Raw genomic sequence first — 19,894 nt, forward strand, 5'->3', positions numbered from 1 at the left:
AGCCCAGTGCAAACAGTGGGCCGGGCCCCAGGTGAAGCCCAGGGTGAGTCTCAGGGAGGGCAGCCCAGGCTTTGCAGGCCTCTGGGCCCCTCCCCATGATGCTGGGCACTGCCAGGCACAGGGCCGCAGCCCAGGGGCCCCCAGTGCTGTTTTGGTGGCTTCCTGGGACCAGCACAGCCCCTGGGGGCCGTGCAGAAGGCTGGGAGGCAAGCCTCTGTCCTCTCCTGCCTGGGCGCTTTCTCCGGGTGGCCAGAGCCCAGGGGGCCGCATCCTGGGTGAGAGGATGCAAGCCTCCATTTCCCCACCCGAGAAAATGATAAATGCTGGTTCCCAGGCATATGCTGAGGGCCCTCTGGGGACTGACTTTGGGAGACAGAGTCCCCAGCTCCCCTGAAGACAAGAGCCATGGCCCGAGCCCCTCCCCTCCAAGCACAAAGAGCCAGGACATGGAGAGGACGGTTTATTGTGTAAAGAGGCCGATTGTACACAGCAAAGATTGTACTGACACAAATAGGGTGAGGGAGACCCAGAGGCCAGAGCTGGAGGGTGGAGGGGTGGCATCCTGCCCCCTCCGCCCCCCAGTCATCCAGGCAGCGGGTGGGGGCAGGGAGGATCGAATGGTTCCCTCCCCACCCTTCTCTGCCCCTACTGGATAAGAGAGTCAGGCTACATCCATTGACCAGAGAGAATATAGCAGGAGACCCTCAACACCCCACTCCAAACCCCTAAAATGCAGGAGGTCCCCCAGTCTGGCTTCTGCAGTCTAGTAGCCCCTGGTCTCCTCCTCAAGTGACCCGGACACTGTCCTTCCTCCTTTGGGCCCCAGCAGCAAGCCTGGTCCTGGACCAGGTGGTTCCAGGTTAGGAGGCTTGGAAAGGCTCCCCTGTCCCTGCCAGGTGCCTTAAGGGACAGCTCACAGCTCCCTGTAGGGCAGCCCATTAGGGCACCGTGGCCCCTGGGGGTGGGTAGCACAGAAAAGGGGTCTTGAGGGGGAATCAGAGTGAGGCGGGGGCTCTGGCCAGGGCCTGAAGCCCTGGAGACAGGAGGCTCCTGTGAGTCCACAGCCACCCAGATGCCCCTCTGGGGAGGGGGAGGGCAGGGAAAGGGGTTTGATCACAGCCTGTCCCCACCATCCCAGCTACAAGGGGCCTTTAGAGCCTGCCCCCCAGGACTCAGCCACTCTGTCAGCCCCGGCTCTGATTGTGGTCATTTAAAGCCCAGAACATGGAGTCAGGGGAGCATCAAGGGGCCAGGGCCCCCACCCTCCTCCAGTCCCAGCCTCACACCCGCTGGATCTCAAAGAGCTTCACATCCGTGTCGTACCAGACAGGTGGGTCCACATTCCTGCGGAGGGAGTCGGCTGTCACGGGGGTGCTGGGAGGCCTTGCAGGAAAGACTGGGGAGGAGCTAGGACATGGTACAGCCCAAACCCCTTCCACCCTGCTGTCCCACCCTAGGCAGTGGGAGCCCACCCTCGACTAGACGAGACCCTCCATGCCGGGACCCAGAGCGGAGGCCCCCCCCGCTGAGTCCCCGCCGCCCCCACCCCCGCCGGGCAGACCCACCTCAGGTAGATGACGCCCCACATGTAGGTGCGGAACCACATGGCCGTGCCCGAATTGGCCTGGTACTTGCGGATGAGGATGGGGTGGGGCACGGGCAGCAGCCCCACCAGGGTGCCATGCTGCAGGAACCTCAGGATCTCTGACTCGTCCGTCAGGCCCCTGCCAGGAAGAGGGGATGGTTTCCAACGTGCCCACATGGGGAAACCCACCCTGAAAGTCGAGGGGAGCATGGGACCCATGCCCCCGGTCACACCCAGCCCCGCCCCGGCCTACCTGCTGCCCCTGCCCCCCCCCCCCCCCAGGCCTCACTTGTCAATGCAGATCTTCTCCACCTGGGGAACCAGCACCTGAAGCAGCCTCATGATGGTCTGCAGTGGCAGCTTGGACTTCCACGAGAGAACCTGGGGGAGGGACGGGGGTTCCTGGGGCTGGGAGAGCAGCCCCCACCGGCGAGGGGATAGGCCTGACCCCTGACCCAGAAGCACGGGCTCCCCGGGGCAGAAAGGGTCCCCGCTCACCACAACAGGGGCCTGGCCCAGGGCAGGGCCCATGAACACTGACGGTTATTCATGGCAAGAGCTGTGGCCTGTCATCGAGCATAAACCACGTGCCAAAAGCTGTCCCCTTGGATCCTCACAATGACATGACCAAGTAGGACGTTTATCCCCACTGAAGCACAATTGGTAGTGATCACAGGACACACACAAGGGAGTGGACAAGTGAACTGGGGGAGGAAGCTGGAAAGGAAAGCTTAGTAAGGAAGCCAGCGCTGTGGGCAAGTGGAGTTCAACCCTGCAGCATATTCCGGAACAATGTAGACAGAGGAAGCAACCCAGCCAGAGAGTCCAAGGCCACCCAGCCGGAAGGAGTGATCTGGAGCCTGGCTCCCAGGCTCGTTCTTGGATTTGGACACATCCCCCTCCGAGCCTTCACTGAGCTGTTTGTAGGGCCAAGAGCCCCCGCCCCGCCCCCACCTCAGAGCCACCTGCCCAAACCCTCACCCACTCCGATGTTGGGCTCCACTGCCCACTGGCTGACGCGCTGGACAGTCGCCGCTGCTCTCGCCATGCCTGACCGGGCTCCTGCACGGAGGGAAGGGACAGGAGTGAGGGGTACAGGGAGCAGGCATGTGGCAGAGGACAGAGGGAAAGCCCTTCTTCCCAGGCCCTCCCATAGCCTGGAATCTAGGAGGCAATGACACTGGCCCCTTTGGTGGGGGGGGGGCTCGCTCCGAACGGTGGGGACAGCCCAGCCCAGTACCCTTTGCCCTGGGCTTCAGGCCCTGCCCGACCCAGCCCAGCCTGATGACAGGTTTCAGGCTTGGGGCTGACTGGGCTGGTCGGGTAAAGGCCAGCTCGGCTCAGATAAGATTGATGGATGAGGAGTCTGAAGGCCAAGGGCTTAAGCCTGGGACCAGTAAACAAGGGAGAGGTCTGCGAAAGCACCCCCAGTCCCCAGATGCCCTGGGCACTGGGTTTCTGCCCTCTGTTGCAGGTAATCCCAGAGCACCCTGGCCCGGCCCCCACCGCAGAGGCTGGGGAGAAAGGGAAGTCCCAACCTCACCCCACTGTGGGAGTCCCCGTCACCCACCTCTGCAGTGGGACTGCCATCCGCCGAGCTCTGCTGGGACGTGGGCTCCAGGGATCGCAAGGTGCCATCCTCTGACACCTGGGACTTCTCCGTCAGCTTGTCAATGCCTGGGGGTGGGGGCAGGTGGGTGTGCTGTGGGGCCCCTCCGAGGAAGCATCTGCGCTGGGCCCCGCGAGGCCCCCTCTTTCCCCCACTTTAGCGATGCCATGCCTGACCCCCGCACACCCAGTTCTGAGGCGCAGTCCCACCCCCCAACCAAGCTAGTCCTCCTCCGCCTCCCAATATCCTCACCCCCACCCCTGCAGCCATTCCCGTACCCTGGGCTTCCCAACTCAGGCCATGCCCTTTGCCAGAGATTGCATGACATCCCAGAGACCCTGTCTGTCCCCCAACCACGCAGGCACCCACACCCCCCGCCACCCGCCAGGGCCAGACCTGGGGTGGCCACCAGGCTGGTCTTGAGAGTGCCGGGCTCGGCGGGGGCGGCAGGGTGGGAGCCCTCCATGGAGGCGCCCTCTTGTGAGCCGGTTCGGGACAAGGGCTCAGCCGTCCGTCGGCGCCGTTGCAAGGCCTTGTGGATGGCAGGCGGGTCGGTGGGCAGGTTGGCCAGCTGGTGGAAGACGCTGCGCTTTCGGATGATGGCGTAGACCAGGTTGGAGTTTCCTGTAGAGAGGGAGCACGCCTCACCTCGGGGAGGCCCCCTCGCCTCCCCCTCCAGCCGGGCAGGTTTCTGGGAGGGGGAGTCTGAAGGACAGGAGGGCGTCTGACCCCAGAGGTAGGAGAGGGTACAGGGCGCCCAAGAGACGGAGCTGCAGAAGGACTGGCACCCGGCAGTGGGGGGTGGCAGTGGCTATACCGAGATGTCACATTGTTGGAGAAGAGCTTCTGGGATGAGCTCCCCCCGTGCCCCTCCCCAGTCCCTTCCAGACCCCCTCACGGCCCAGCACACTAAGGGGTAACACTGGCAAAGTGGGGCAGGCCCAGCATGTCAGCGTCCACACCAAGCCAGCTGTTCAATATTTTGACCACGTCCCTAAGCCAGGTCACAGGAAGGAAGGACAATAAGGACAATACGGCCTGGGCCTGTGCTCTGCTGCCCACACTGAATCCCCTCGGCTCTGGGCCTTCAATGCCCCATCCAGCTCTCTAGTCCTGCCTCTCACCACACTGTTCTGCTTTCAGTTCAGCATCTCACCCCAGGGCCTTTGCATATGCTGCCACCCCACACGATGCTTTTCTACCCTCCCCCACCCCCATTCCTCCCTCACGATCAGTGCAAATATTCCTTTTGGAAACAATAATAACCACTAATATGGAAGTCGCCAGACACCCTGCTAAATGCTTCTTGTGGGTTATTATTTATTCTTAAAGCCTCCCTCCGTGCCTCCATCCCCAGCTGGGAGCTCCATAGGGGAGGAAGCATTCTGCTTTGCTCTCCACCGTATCCCCTCCACCCAGCACTGAGCTTGGTATACAGCAGGTGCTTAATAAATGCATGTTGCATGGACTGGGGGCGGCGGGACAGGGATCTGCGTCCTCCTTAGACGGGAAGGTGTCCTTGCGCACTGTCCGCCCTGATTCCCATCCAGGCCAGGGGCTCGGGCTGCTGCCTCACCATCAAACTGGTACTGGATGATGTTGTTGAAGGCCTCCAGGAGGAAGAAGACCAGGTGGTGGTTCTGGGCAGCAGAGAAGAGGAACCAGGTGGTGGAGAAGGCCTCCAGCAGGTGCAGGAGCTTATTGGCAGCTACCATGGACAGGCTCTTGAGGTAGGGGGACACTGCAGGGGAGGAGCCGGCTCACTCCTGGGGCCCCCGCCAGTCCTCCCTGCACACCCCCAGCCCGAACAGGATGAGATGTTCCTGCTTCAAACCCCTGCCTGCCCCTTGCCTGTAAAGCCCCTCACAAAGCCAGGAAGAACGAGTCCTCAGAGACCAAGGCCACACTGGCCATGCCTTCTACAGGACTCCAGGGGGACAGCCCTACTGTTCACAGAGCCACTCACACATGGCCTCTCGCCCACTCCTCGCCACACCTCTGAAAGGTGGGGGACGGGGGGGGCGGGTCCGGACACAGATGAAACCATCTCCATTTTTATACAGACTCGGAGAGGTTTGTAAACTTGCCCAAAGTTCCCCGTTATAAAATGATTGAGCAGGGATACAAACTCAGGATCCGTGAGTCTTTCTGGAATATGAAACGGATACTCCAAGCATAATTAGAAACTTATTTTGTGCAGGGCCTGTGAGGGGAGTCAGAGATAAAGCGCTGTGCATGGCATGAAGCCATATATCGATCTGTGAGCTTCTTTGTCTCGTGTCTTTCTCCCTCACCAGGCTGGGGCAGGGACGGTGGCTTTCTCGTTCACAAATGCATTTCTCAGAAGCAGCTACACTTAGACAGTGCTCAGTTAAAATGTGTGAAACAGAGCCGGGGAGTGAACCAGTAAGGGAAGGTGCGGTTCTGGCCCTAGAGCTCAGGGTGCACCTAGGGGCCCCCAGGGCCCAGCTCTGGCCCATCAACTCTGGAGTCCAATCCACTCCCTCCCAAGACGTCCTCTCCAAAAGTCAGCCGCACATAAGTCATCCTGCCTCAGCCCACAGCCACCCTGCTTCCTGGGCCCGGCACGCCAGCCAGCCTGAGCCCCTCCCCTGGGACACAGGGGTCTGCAGTCCTCGCGGGAGGCTGGGGCACATCCTGACGCCCTGAGACCACACTGTCCAAATCCGTGCTGTCCAGCACAGTCACCACAAGCTGTTTGTGGCCATTAAACACTTGAAACAAAGCTACTTCTAACCGAGATGTGCTGCACATGTGAAATACACAAGATTTTGGAGACTGGATGTGAAAAAGAATATAAAATATCCCAATAATTTGGGGGGGGGGGGGCGCCTGCGTGGCTCTGATTTTTTAGTTCGGCTCAGGTCATGATCTCACGGTTTGTGAGATTGCTGAAAGCACAAAGCCTGCTCCAGATTCTCTCTATCCCCCTCTCTCTGCCCCTCCCCTGCTCGTTCGTTTTGTTTTGTTTTTTCCTCTCTCTCTCTCTCTCTCTCTCTCAAAAATAAATAAATTTAAGGAGCGCTTGGGTGGCTCAGTTGGTTAAATGTCTGACTTCAGCTCAGGTCATGATCCCAAGTTTGTTGGGTTCAAGTTCCGTATCAGGCTTTGTGCTGCCAGCTCAGTGCCTAGTGCCTGCTTTGGATTCTGTGTCTCCCTCTCTGTCTGCCCGTTCCCCTGCTCACGCTCTCTCTCTCTCTCTCTCTCTCTCTCTCTCAAAAATAAACATTTTAAAACTTTTATATAAATAAGTAAATTTTAAAAATTAAGAAATGTATATCCTAATAATTTGCATGGGGTATAATTATATGTTGAGATGATGGTATTTTGGATAGAGTGGATTACATAAAATATATTATAAAATTATTGTCACCTGCTTCTGTTTTGTTGTTGTTGCTGTTGTTGTTGTTGTTTTTAATGTGGCTACTAGAAAATTGACCAGTGTAAAGGAAGCTACCATCATACTGCTATTGGAAGGGAGGGGTTTGAGCCAGGGAGGCACGGCCGGTCAGCCCGTGGCCTGGCGCCACCTGGTGGTGAGCACTGGGAAGGCGGGCTCCCAGCCCCCCTACCGTTGACCACGATGGTGAGCAGGCAATCGAAGAGGGGTTGCAGCCGCTGGTGACCGCTGGTGATGATCTTGTGGAATACCTGTACGAGGAGGCAGAGGGGTGGCCGTGGGGTCCCCTCCACCTCCAGACTGGGCCAAAAGGACATCCCCCCCGTCCCCAGGCCCTGGCTGAGGGAGGCCCCTCACCACAATGAGCAGGTCTGCGTGGGTACCGGTAAAGACCGGGATGTCCATGGGCACGCGCACTGAGTAGGGCTTGTTGAGCCGCACCCCAAAGTTCCGCTCGCCGCTCAGAAGCAACAGGATGAAGACTCCGATGTGCATCAGGCCCACCCGAGCTGCGGCAGGCGGTAATGAAAGAAGTCACCACACAGGGTGCGGAGGGGAGGAAGGGAGCCCGGGGCAGAGACCCATCTCAGAAGCCCAGGAAGAAGTCCCTTCTGGGAGGTCAGAGCCCCAAGCCTGAGCTCCCGGGGGGCAGCACAGACCGGCCCGACCCACCCCTCTACAAGGAAGCCCCCCTCCCCCCCCGGATCTCATGCCCGCCCCCAGCCTTACACTGATCCGCTCGGGCATCATTGAGGAAATAGAGGGTGGGGACCAGGATGTCCAGCACATCACTGCTCTTCAGCACAAAGAAGAGGAATTTCTGGGTGGGGTGGGGGACAGGTGGGCAGGGTCAGGGGGGAGACAGCTCTGCCCCACCCCCTCCCCATCCTGGGAGTGTCCCCAGACACTGTCCCCAACACTGGGCTATCCAGAGTGGCCACTCCCCATCTCAGGGGAGACTGCTGCCCGCCAGGCCAGGTCCCCGAGGCCAGCCCACCTTATTGAAGTCACAGAGCTTCCAGAAGAGGACCAGCAGCTCCTGATGGAACTGGATCTTCTTGGTGGAGTTGGGCAAATAGGTCTGGAGCAGAGGGTTGGAGAGTAGCCGGGCTATGCCCTTGAGGATGAACTGAAAGTCCTGAGTGGGGGACAGCGGGAACCTGTCCAGTCCAGCCCTCTGTGGCTGCGGCTTCCCCACAAACGCCTCCTCATTCCCCCGGAGCCTGGTCCCACCTCTAGAGCCTGAAAGGCCCAGGTTCTGTCATCAATAGCTGTCCTGATGCAGGCCCCTCAGGAAGCTGAGTCCAGGGCAGGTCCGGAGGGAATTCCTGCCCCTCCCCCAGACCACAGGCTCCCCTGTCCCCGAGCAAGGCTGCTTTTAGTGACCCCCCACACCCACACTCTGAACTGGACTCTGTGTTAACCGATGCTATGCCCCCACCCCTCCCCATCGCCCTGTCACACCGGAGGCACACTCTACTATTCTCAAAGAGCGGTCACTCACTCAGCACCCGCTACAAGAAATCCTCTCAACAAGGCAAGGGGGCAGTTACTATTTCCATGTTACAGCCGCAGAAGCCAGCGCTCTGGGAACACAAGAACCTCTCCCAAGGTCCCAGGACACAAGAACTCAGGTCTGCCTGGCCTCTAAGGCCACTGTCATTCCCCTGACCAAAACCTGACCTCAGAGCCACCCCCTCCTGGAAGCCTGCCCAGTTGTCCTTACCCAGTTGAGGCCATCAGCCCTTTTCTGCATCTCAAAACCCTCGAAGTCCTGCCATCACAGTTTCACCAGGGGTGGCCAAGTCCACAGGGACCCTGGTTCCTTCCTGTAGGGGTCAGGACTCCCCCTACCCCATCTCGTCTCCAACCCCTCGCCCCCCTGCAAGGCCATAACCATTGTGGGGGGTGGGCATTGAGAATCCACCGGAGCAAGAGGAGTGTTCAACTCACCTCTTCACGATGGATGCGGGACAGATAGTTCACAAACAGGTTCTCAGGTCCTGGAGGCTGCCAAGAGTGGAGCCTGGGATAAGCGGGTGGCTTCACCCTTGCCCCTACCCCAGGGCTCCCTCAGACATCCCCAGGCTCACCACAAGGTGCCCACCGGGTATCCCTTGCCCAGCTCTGCTAAAGAGAGTGCCCCGAGCCTGGCAGAGCCAGCTGCCCTCCCCCCACTCCCATCCTTACGTCCGCGTCATCCATGGCAGTGCCTGTCGTGGTGCCGTCCACGGTGGGGCTGGCGCTGGTGGCACTGTCATGGTCCAAGGTGACAATGAGCACCTGGGCAGCCTCCTCCACCAGGGGTTCCCGGTAGTCGGAGAAGAGCAGGTGGTTGTAGGGGATCCCGTAGCCCACAGGGTCATAGGCACACACGGTGTTGAGGAGGGAAGTAAACAGGGGCAGGGCGTGTCTGCGGCAGAGGAGGGGCGAGGCTGTGGAGACCACGAGACCAGCCCTCGTCCACCTCCCAGGTGGCCACGCAGGAGGGTCAGCCAGGCCACCCCCTCGTTCCACAAGTGTTCCGGCGCTCGCCCTAGGCTGGGAGCCAGATTACAGAACCAGGCTGATCCCCTCCTGAGTTAAAAGAGACACCCCGCCTTGTCCTTGCCTGCATCCAGAACCCAGGCCAGGCTGGGCCAAGCGCAGGGGAATTTATTACCAAGAGTGGGATGGCCAGTTATATGGGAAATCGTGTCGATACCCTTTAGATTTTTCTCCCAAGGGCTAAAGCCTATTTTTTTTTAAATGTAAGACTATTTTTAGAGCAGTTTTAGGTTCACAGCAAAAATCACAAGGAAGGAACAGAGATTCCCCTGTACCCCCTGCACCCACACACGCACAGCCTCCCACACTACCGATAGCCCACGCCAGAGCGGCACTTTGCCACACCGAACCTACGTGGACACATTATCAAAGCCCATAGTTTACATCAGGGTCCATTCTTGGCACTGCACCATCTACAGGCTTGACAATGACCCTCAGGTCTTTGAGAGGCAGATACCTTCCCTTGGGACTTCAAAAAATGGGCTGGGGTCCCACAGGGTGAGGGGCTTCCCCTCAGGGAGCCTCCTGAGCTGCCTGCACCATCCTGGGCACAGCTCTGCACAGCATGTGTAGCTGCTAAGTCCCACCATGTGCCCCCAGAGCCCAGGGACACCCCCACATGGGCCAGGCTTCCCCATCCTTCGGGGTATTTCATGATGCCTTCTCCCCAGCCACTCTTCAGTGGCACTGCTGGATACAAGCCACGTGTAGCCGTTGAGAGTTTACAACGTGGCTGGTCTGAATGCAGATGTAAGTATAAACTACACGGCGGATGTTGAAAACTTAGCATGAAGGGAATGTAAAACCTCTCAATAATTCTGCACACTGGTTACATGCTAAATGGTAGTAGTATTTTGGATATATTCGGTTAAACGAAATATTAGAATTAAGTCCACCTGTTTCTTTTTTATTCTTTTACTGTCACTACTGGAAATGTTCGACTTGCATATGAGGTTGGCGTTATATTTCTACGGGACAGCACAGCTCTAGATGGAGGACCCAGGCACCATTCCCTTACACCACCACCACCACCACCACCACCACCACCCCCCCCCCCCCCCCCCCCCCCCGCCCCCAGTTGGGACCTTGGACTTTGAGAGCACAACGTGTGGCAGGTACATTACAAGCCATCACCACCAGGGGGCAGCACCTCCCCTCAACTAAGGCTCGGGGCTGGAGAGCAGCCTCCTCTCCCAGCTGCCTGGAACCAGAAGAATGGAAAGAAAGGCCAGGGCCCCTCACCTGTTCTCCGTGGAACAAAAGAACTGCACCCACGGGTTGGTACTGCCACTGTCCGGAGCTGGGGGCAGGTACATGGCCTCAGAGAAGCATGTCAGCAGCAGTTTCAATAGCTCCATCCTTAGGGAGGGGGGGTTACGGCAGGGGGTTCAGTACCTGAGGATGGCAATTCTCCTGTAGGAGGGCATGCCCACCCTGCCCGGCCCCAGCTCAAGTCCATGAAAAGTAATGACCCCACGTTATTTCTATCAGATTGATGTTGGGTCCCAAGTGGACAGGGTCTCCTTGAAAGACCCCATGCGTGGTTCCCTCTCTGAGCCGGGGAGTGGGGGGGGAAGGCCTGGGGTCCAGCCACACTGTGGGCTCCGGGTCCAACCAAAGCTCACCGGTTCACGTCATGAATGTAGTTGGGCTGGGGAGAGTGAGCAAAGCCCACGCCAGCCTCCCAGATGTATTCACAGCTGTCCAGAGAGTGGACATCCTCTGCCGAGTCCTGGGGACACGGTCAGAGAGTGATCAGGCTGGGAGTGAGTGATCAAGACCCCCCATTGTCATCCCTGGGGGCAGAGACCCTCATATTATCCTAAAGACAGATCCTCAAAACGCCCCAGGTGATAATGCACAAGGGAAGAAATTAATGTTCTTGAAAGCTCATTTTTCTCCTCTGGTTCTTTTACTTGCTCGGTCCAGCTTGAGGCAGGGAGAGAGAGAGGGGGCGGGAAGGGAACAGAATTGGGTGCACCTGGTGGTGCATGGGGGTGGGGGGCAGAGAACACTCAAGGTCGAGTCCATGGGCCCCCAGGAAGTGAGAGGGCCAGACCTCCTCCGTCCAAGCCCCACACCCCCCACCCACTGCCTAGGCGAGGACAATGGGTGCTTGTGCCAGCCTCCCGGATACAGGGGGCAGGGCCAGGCACCAGCTGGCTCCTCTCCAGCTGTACCAGCCACCAGCCCTTCCCAGACCTGCCCGGCTCTCCCAGAGCAGCCCCTGCCCTCACAGCGTCCCGCCCCAGGGAACTTCAACCAGCCCCAACCCAGGACCAGAGCCCTCCCCGGTCTGGGGGGTGGAAGACTGGGGGGCTCTCACCACAGTGCTCCTGCGGTGGCTCTGGACAGTGAAATCTGGGCAGAAGAGAAGGTCAGCGATGGCCAGAAGCAAGGACTCAGCCAAGGGCCGGGCATTCTCGTCGTCGTCCTCTCCCTGCTAGGGACATAACATATAGGCCCCCTCAGTGGTCGCTGGCCAAGGAGAGGTGGCCCCAGAAGGCGGTTGGGATCTGGGCCCAGGCAGGCACCCATGGGCAGTGGGATGAAGGTAGAGGCAGAAGAGAAAGGAAGTAGATTCCCAATCACCTCAAACCTCCTTAGGCAGAAGGGGCCAGAGCAGGAGCAGGGCTGGGACCCTGGGAGGAAAAACCCTCCCCACTGACTGGGAGGAGCCAGGCCAGGTCCCTAAAACTCTAGAGCGTCAGGCCTGCTGGGAATCACTGGGGTCCTGTCCTCGGCCCGGGAGGGGGCAGCCAGGGAGGGCAAGTGCCCAGCTTCCCTGCCCCACATCTGCCCAGCTGCAGGGGCAGAGACCCCTGTGGGAGAAGCCCCCTCCTCAGTAGCACCCCCTACTCGCCTACTCTTGTACTTCCCAAACGCCACAAGAGATTTGGAGGAATATGACCAACCCCAAATGGGTTCTCTCCCTGTCTCCCCGTCACCTCCCACCCAGCCCCACAGCCAGGCCCACAGACCCCTCCTCGCCCTGCCCCGGGCACTGTGGACCAGAAGAAGCCCCTCCAGTCAGGGTCCTCAAAGATGTAGGGCAGCACACGGGTGAGAAGCCGGCTGCAGTTCAGAACGATCTGCTTCTCCTTCTCCGAATGGCAGCCGCTCTCCGCTCCCTGCACCAGCTTCTCCACGGCCTGTGGGGACACGCAGAGGGGTACACTAGAAGGGTGGGGAGTGGGGCTCTGACACTTGGGGTCACTCCAGGCTTTGGAGGGGTAGAGGCAGACTGGCTCAGTCAGCCCAGGGGGATGGGAAGTGGCCCAGAGAGCAGCCTCACTGGAGAGCCCAGCCCGCCGCTCACTGGCTGAGACCTTGCTAAGTGACCACCTGTCTGAATCTGTCTCGTCATCTGTAAAATGGTGACAGTAACAGCGTCCACCACAGAGGATGAGCTGAATAAGTGGATGTGTGGGAAGGTGCTCAGCAAGGTGGGGGCCGGAGGAAGCCCTCACAGGGAGTGGGTGCCAGGATCACTTCCCTGCCAGAGCCCAGCCAGCGGGTCCAGGTGGGTGCCACCTTGAGACTGCCCAGAACTGGGCAGGCGGGATGTCATGGGGACCTGTTCTCTAGGTCCCCAGGGCTGGGCCAGCTTGCGCGCCCCCCTGGGAGGGTGGGAAATGGCCCAGCAGGGAGTGGCAGCGAGGGACGGGGTACCTTGCGCTCACCTTGTAGCACAGAGTGGCCAGGTTGGAGGGTGACTCCTCCCGCACAGCCCGGATCTCTGCCGCTGGCACCAGAGCAAAGACATCCTGCACCGAGGTGGCCGTGTCCGCCCAGAACTGGTCCCAAAAGGCATCATCGGTGGCTTCCACAGGCTGTGGGGGGACCCAGCGTGTCCAGAGTGATTACACTATCCCTTGCCGACAGGCCCACAGTTTGACCAGTCTGTAGCCAAAGGAGCCCCAGCAAGGAAGCCACGGTCCCCTTGTGCCATCCCTGCTGGTGCCCAGGAGCCCTCCCATGTGGGGGCCATGCTTCAGCCATCACGAGCCCGGGCTGGCACAGGCAGGCTAGAGACACTTGGTGCGGATGCCAGAGGTCAGCCGGGCACTGAGTTCGGCAGCCAAAGCCTAACTCAGTCCCTGAGGGACAGGGAAACTCACCGTCCTCCTCTGGCAGGGCCTCCCCACCTGGGGACCTCCCCAGGCCAAGCTTCTAGGTCAAGTGCCTGGGGACCAGACCCAGGTCATGCCCCTCCCCAAGGAAGAAGACAAGACGATGGATGATCGATGGATGATCATTTCGCCTAAGCCCAGCCTCACCGTCTCCCCTCGGCCCCGGCTTCCACCCCTTCCACCCTCTCCCGGCGCACCCGAGTCTAAAGGAGTCAACCCGCATGGCTCTCTGATTGCCCCTGCTCCTCTCAGCACTCACTGCCAGCACCGCAGCTCAGTCCACTCTTGCCAGGGCCCCACCTCCAAATTTATCTCCTCAATCCTGCCTCCACACTGCCCCCAACCCATGTTCAAAGCACAACACCGAAGGCACTGTTCCCTCCACAGAGACCTTTAGGGCTCCCCACTGCCTGCAGGACTGAGTCCAGACCTGGGCCAGACAGTCAGCCAAGATCTGACCTAACATACCTACATGCGTGCACACATGTGTCCACATGTATCTACACACGTATGCACACACACACATATTGTACACGGACGCACACACACCAGTATGTACTATCCCTATGACACAACCCTGTCACAGCTTCTCTTTGCCTCTGCTCGGACTGTCCCCTCTTCCCCGCATGCCCACCCTTCTAGCACATTCCAAAGTCCCACTGGTCCTAGGGAAGTGACACACCTTAAACACAGTTGCGCATTTTGAATCACATAGGCAGTTCACAGAGGGCACCAGTTTGAATCATCAATTCCACTTCTAGAAACCCTAAAGAAATGATCAGACAGGTGCACGTATAAGGATGCTCACTGACGTGCTATGGTTGATAATAGTGAGAAGTTGGAATCTACCTAACTAGCCAACAATCAGGGAACACTCAAAAAGTTAAGACACTTCCATATAACAGGTTATTATGCAAACCACCAGAACCGTGTTCCCAAGGCGTGTTAATGAAGGAAAAACACTCAACGTACAACACTGTGTGGAAAAGATAAGGTAAAAACTAACTACAAGGTGGTCACAGTCTTTGCTAAATTATACAGCAATAAAAGCCTAGAAGAAAATGACAGAATGTTCACAGAGATTAACTCTCTGGGTGGTTTTTATTTTTTAACTGATATTTTTTGGCAAGCGCACGTATCACTACTTTTTCCTTTTGAATGTTCGTCTGCTGAGGGCCAGGGTGTCCGAGGCACCCTCTGAACAGCAGCTCCCACAAGAGACCCTGGTTGCTCCATCAACCCAGCCTTCTCCCTTCTCTGAAAGCGCTGACAAATGCCCTGCTACCACACAAATCCACACACAGTGTGCATTACTCTTACCATCAAAATATATCTCATTTAAAAATAACTCCGTCCTCTGAATCCCCTTCTTCCAAGAATTCTCCCAAAGCTCTAGATCCAGACAGGATTGTTTCCACCTTGGAACCCTGCTCCCCACCCTCAGTCACTCATCATAGGCCCTGACTCCAGGGTCTCAATGCACCTGCCTCAAGGCCCCATTAGCCCACCAGCCCTGTTTCCTTGACCCTGCACTTGGGGCATATGGCAGATGTTCAGCCAATATTTGTTCAGGGAAAGGCCATCATTAGTCCTAGAGATCGCTTCAATCTAGTCCCTGGGCAGGGCTGAGCACCAGTGGGGCTGTCCAAGCTCCGGGTGGGGTAGAAAGCCTCACCAAGGTCCACGTGTACCCTGGCCCACTCCCTCAGCAGCGCCCCCCACCTTCCAAGTTACAGGAGAGCACTTGGGGGACAGCACGTGGCCATGGCCCTCAGGCCAGGCCTGGTACCAGGGCCTGCTCAGTCTCAGAACTGGTAGAGCAAGTTAGCTGGGGGAGAAGAACAAAGGCCAAAGGAGGGGCCCTGGGGCTGGGGTTTGCTGGCCCTCCTGCCAGCCCTCTGACAGTCACTGGAGTCACAGGATGCCACAACCCCCCCCCCCACACACACACACACACACACAGTGTGGGTGACCAGGATGGGGGTGGGGAAGGACATCCTAGAAAACCTGGGAGCACCTCTGGGAAGCCCCCATCTCTGACACTTTCCCCACCACCCAGGTGGTTACTACCCCCTTAAAGGGGCAGAAACTCATCTGAGCACCAGTGGACTTGACCTCTGGCCCAGTTCATCAGGCAAGTATCACCTAGGGACTGAATTCAAAATGAGGAGAGAGACTTAGAAGGAAACTTAGGAGGCCCCAGGCTAGTCCAACCAAGAAGCAGAAGAGAGTCCCAGCTCTCTGGCTCCCATTGCGGCTCGGTCACCATCACCTGGCTACCCCAGGCTGGCCTGATACTATGGGTATTGGCCAGGGTCACTGGAGCCTCTCAGGCTTCTGAGGGGAGAAACACAGCTTAGCTCCGGTCCCAGTTACCTGAGCTGGGCTCCACACAACTCGCGGAAGCTTCTAGAGTCCAAGCCAGTCTTTTTTGAAAAGAGTATTTTTGCTGGAGGTAGGAACGCTCTTGCTGCCAGGGCATAGGAACTGAACTACCCTGGTGGGAAACCAGATATTCTTAGCCCGGTTTTGCCAACATCTGCTCAGGCCAGACCCCCCACCAGCTTAGGGGCCCAGCTACATCTTTTCAACTTGCTGGGGGTGAGAGGGAAGGAAGGACCACAAGTGCTCTAGTCTGCTAAGGGTGACCTGTCCTGGAGGACCGTGTCACCACAGGTTCACACGCACATATATGTGCACACACGTAAACATGGACCCACCAGGTTTCACCTGGCCTACAGAGAGAATCTCCAAAAAGGCAGGATCTAGGGGAGGGTTCCGGGTCCAGGAAGGTCCTCCTTCTAGCGCCCCACCCATCCTAGGGAAGGTTCAGGAAACAGCCCAAATTGCTAAGTCTCAGGACCAGGGTCGGGCCTAGCCCAGGGCAGGAAGAAAACAGGATGCAGTGCAGGAAGACAGGGAAGGCCCAGCAGTGGTGGCTCATGTCCACGCCACAGGAAAAGGTGCTGGGTCGGCTTGTCTGTGGCCCAGAACAAACATCTGTGTTCACAGCACAGCCTCTAAGGATCTGAGACTGGAGGACACCCTGTGAACCACTGGCCTGAGTCTCCTTGGGGATTCTGAGTGGCAAGGTCTGGAACAACCAACTGGGATCTGGTCTTCACTCCCCAGCTGCCCAAGCCAAGTCACTCTGCAGGACCGGAGGCTTCAGGGTCTCTCCCTCAGGCCACCCCAGGTCCCTTCCCACCTGCAGGGCCTCTCTGGAGGGAGACCCAGGCTGGTCTCCGGCTCCAGTCTTGACCCAAGCCAACTCACTGTCCTCAGCTGGGAAATGGGACAGTAGCATCGCAGCCAGCTCCATAACAGGGCTGGGAAAGCCATGGGCACACTGTATTTTGGGGAGAGGGCCAGCGCAGGTAGGAATCTAATCTACCCAGATCCTTTGGGACCTGGCTGAGCTAGTCCTGCTGGTCTGGCAAAGGACCCTGCCTGCTGAGCCAACAGCCCATAGTTCATTCCTCCAACAAGGTGTTTCCTTCCCCTGGTAGGTAAACATGGGAGTCTGCCTCCCTCCCTCCTCTCCCTGTGGCCCCACACAGAGGGACTGGCCCACTTCCCACCCATAGACCTAGAAGCCCCATCCCCAAAAAGCCAAGTGCTAGAATGAATCAGGAGCCATCAGGGAAGTGGCTGAGAAGCAAATCTGGTTTCTATCAAATGCCTCTTAGCTGGGTCTGGACTGTCCAGAGGCCCTGGGCATTTGCCAGGCACCTGACCTATCTCTCGTGGGAATGAGAGAGTATAAGACGAGAGGCCCAGCCTCTGGAGCTGTGACCAGCTGGCTGTGGGGAGATGCCTCCCTCAGTCCCACTCTAACTGCCATGAGCAAGAGAGAGCCCTTGGGGGTAAGGGTAAGAGGAAAGTCCCAGACAGTAGCAAGTCCTGACTCCCTTGAAAGTGGGGGATCTGCGGAATCAAGGCTGGGCATCTCTGTAGCCAGGGCAGCCTGGTTCAAGGGGTAAGGAGAGAAGGGGTAGGCAGAGAAGCAGCCTTGCTGGGGCCAGGTCCTATATGTTGGGGGCAAGGAGGTGATCCCTGTGCCACTTGTGAATTCAGGGGAGTGTGCAGGCATGGACTAGGCTGAAAGACATCCCCAGGCCCCACACCAGCCAGTCAAAGACAACTTGGAGGGTTGTCAGCCCTGACCCAGAAAACAGAGGGTACCTGAAAACACAGCCATCCCCACCGCTGGGCCTCAGAGGAGGAGCCCCCTGAAGCAGTGATCCCCAGCTGGGAAACCGGACTTCATGGGCCTGGGAACAGGTCTCTTTGCTAGGCTGCAGTGCTGCCCGCCACTCTTTGCACGTTCTCAGGAAGACCCGGGCCTTCCCTTGCTGTGGACATCGACCTGGGCCCAGAGAGGCCGCTACCAGCGCGCACCAGCTGTTTTCCCCGACCCGGCAGGCGCCGGCCCGGCTTTGTTTGCATTGAATCAGCCAGGGTCTGTGCGTCTGGGAACCTCGGGCACCGAGGGGCAGGGAGGGGAGCAGGGAGGTGGATGGGTGGATGGGGGCGGGAAGGGGGGGAAGCTGGAGATGCGAGGCTGGAGGGGCGGGAGCGGGGGTGGGGTGGGGGGAGGGGGCGGGACAGGTGGCGGACAGCAGCGCTGCCGGCTCTGGGAGTAGGCACACGTCAGCCTAAGGTGGCAACAGCGGCTGCGGATAGAGGGATATTCCCGGGAGAGGAGGCTGGGGGTGAGGGACTAGGGCTAGGGGATGAAGCCTTGGGCTACAGGCCAAGGGTCCCACTCCGGCCCTGGCTTCAGCGTCACCCTGCAGGCCAGCCGGTCCCCCATCTCCTGACAAGCCAAGTTCGCGCAGCCCCCCGGCCCTGCCCAGCCCCCAGCCCGGCAGGTGGGTGGGGAGGCCAGGGCCCCGGTCGCACCTGCGTCTTGGTGGTGAGCTGGATCACCGCCTTTCGGAAATTCAGCTTAGAGTCGGCCGACCCCATATCGCTGGAGCCCGCTCCGGCCCGGCCCCGGCCCCGACTCCCGCCCCGGCCCGGGCTCCGGCTCCAGCTCCAGCTCCGCGGCCCCCGCTGCTCTCGCAGAAGAGGAGCGGCGCACCCCGCCTGCGGGCCCGGCGTCGGCCCCGCCCCCTCCAGGCTCCTCCCCGCTTGGCTCCGCCCTCACGTGGCTCCGCCCCCGCACCTGCCGCGCCCCGCCCCGCCCGCTGCGTGAGCCGGGAGTCTCCCCCTCGGATCCACTGTCGCCACACACTCCGGGCGTCCTGCTCCCCCGGACCCCGGACCTCTGCGCCCTCCCTTCGGCTTCAGAGCGCTGTCCCTGTTCCAGCTCTCCCATTTCCACTCGGCCGCCAGGGCCCGCAACCCTCCCAGCCTCCCATTCCCTGCCCCCATCCTCACCATTGGTCCCACGCAACTCTGGGCCCATACTTTCCCAGGCAGCCCTCTCCTTTGAGTTTCTTCCTTGTCAATCCCGATTCTCCCCATTCCTTTTTTTTTCCCCCCCTCGGTATTTGCTTTCCTGGTTCCCTTTTATTTGACCTGTCAAACCCACATCACCAGACAGCCCCGCTTTTTTCCAGCCACAAGCCCCAGGCTCCAGAAAAGCAGCTCCCTGGCCTGATGAGAGTGGGAGGGTCCCCCAGGTCCCACAACTCCTTTCTGGCCACCTGCCTTCCCTGAGAATGCTTGGAGGTCCATCTGTTTTCAACAAAATGTGTTGCGGGACTATTATTTACTAACACTGTGTCAAGGACAGGGACATTGGGAGCTTAAGTCATGGGGCCTGCCCTTTATGAGCAATTGGCTTGGGAAAGAAACGAGGAAAGAAGTAAATATGGTTCAGCTGAGTGAGCCTTTGATAGAGGCAAATTAATATTATCAATGATGATGATGCCTCTAACACAAGAAAAACCTACCTCTGAGGTAAGTATTATCCCCATTTTACAGGAGGGGAAACTGAAGTTCAAAGCAATTACATTACTTGCCCAAAGTAATGACAACTCACACAACTGCTAAAGAACAAAACCAAAACAGCAAATCCAACTCTGGCACCAAAAGAGGCAGCATTTTTTCCATATCATCTTGCATGCTGTGTCTGGAAGCTTCTGGAAATCCTAAGATGCTTCAAAGAAAGGTGGCATTTAGCTTAAATAGGAATCCCACAGGTGAAAAATGAGGGGTGCACCATGTATCCAGTGAAAGGGTGGCACAAAGCAGGGTAGGACAGGCATGGAGGCAGAGAGGAGGGGGACAGGGATGTTGCCCTGTCACCCAAGGAGCAGACTCTGAAGGATAGCTCTGTCCTTACTCCAGAGGTGGGTTTTCCCTGCCCTGGATGACATTCTGGGCAGGCTCTGTGGCTTTTCTAATCCCTCCAAGATAGCAAAGGAATAGTGTCTTTATTTGGCATTAAAAAAAATAATTAAAATCCAGTCTACTCTACAAATCACCCAACCTCAGTCCAGGCCGCAGTGACATTAAAAATTCAGAATCTTGGGGCGCCTGGGTGGCTCAGTCGGTTGAGCAACTGACTTTGGCTCAGGTCATGATCTCACAGTTCATGAGTTCGAGCCCCACATTGGGCTCTGTGCTGACAGCTCGGAGCCTGGAGC

At 58.5% G+C, this 19,894-nt stretch overlaps 1 protein-coding gene across 4 annotated transcripts; it reads right to left on the reverse strand.

Annotated features, from left to right (window-relative positions):
* Positions 1-447: 447 nt before the first annotated feature.
* HID1 (HID1 domain containing) lies at positions 448-18,421 on the reverse strand. Of its 4 annotated transcripts, none has more exons than XM_060645452.3 (19): positions 18,201-18,421; positions 12,846-12,995; positions 12,144-12,314; positions 11,489-11,602; positions 10,788-10,894; positions 10,405-10,521; positions 8,806-9,028; positions 8,569-8,625; positions 7,613-7,753; positions 7,345-7,435; positions 6,973-7,124; positions 6,788-6,866; positions 4,771-4,935; positions 3,591-3,899; positions 3,156-3,262; positions 2,567-2,647; positions 1,875-1,966; positions 1,566-1,724; positions 448-1,344 (listed from the first exon to the last, which is right to left on the reverse strand). In XM_060645452.3, exons 1-19 carry the CDS (start codon positions 18,264-18,266, stop codon positions 1,281-1,283), a joined length of 2,445 nt encoding a protein of 814 aa, XP_060501435.1. In that variant the 5' UTR covers positions 18,267-18,421; the 3' UTR covers positions 448-1,280. The 4 variants fall into 4 exon arrangements, with proteins under 4 accessions (XP_060501435.1, XP_060501434.1, XP_060501433.1 ...); XM_060645451.3 differs by having other exon boundaries at positions 11,492-11,605; XM_060645450.3 differs by having other exon boundaries at positions 11,489-11,605.
* Between the last annotated feature and the right edge of the window lie 1,473 nt (positions 18,422-19,894).

This window comes from Panthera onca, chromosome E1 (assembly GCF_046562875.1).
Source record: "Panthera onca isolate mPanOnc1 chromosome E1, mPanOnc1 haplotype 2, whole genome shotgun sequence".
Lineage (NCBI taxonomy): Eukaryota > Metazoa > Chordata > Mammalia > Carnivora > Felidae > Panthera > Panthera onca.

Bases quoted from the DNA above. Each gene is read 5' to 3' on its own strand.
- HID1 (XM_060645450.3), bottom strand. From the start codon at position 18,266: ATGGGGTCGGCCGACTCTAAGCTGAATTTCCGAAAGGCGGTGATCCAG. The intron at 7,436-7,612 runs GTGGGCTGGCCT...CACCCCACCCAG, and splicing joins AGCTCTGTGACTTCAATAAG to AAATTCCTCTTCTTTGTGCT. The intron at 2,648-3,155 runs GTGGGTGACGGG...CCCTCCGTGCAG, and splicing joins ATGGCAGTCCCACTGCAGAG to GAGCCCGGTCAGGCATGGCG.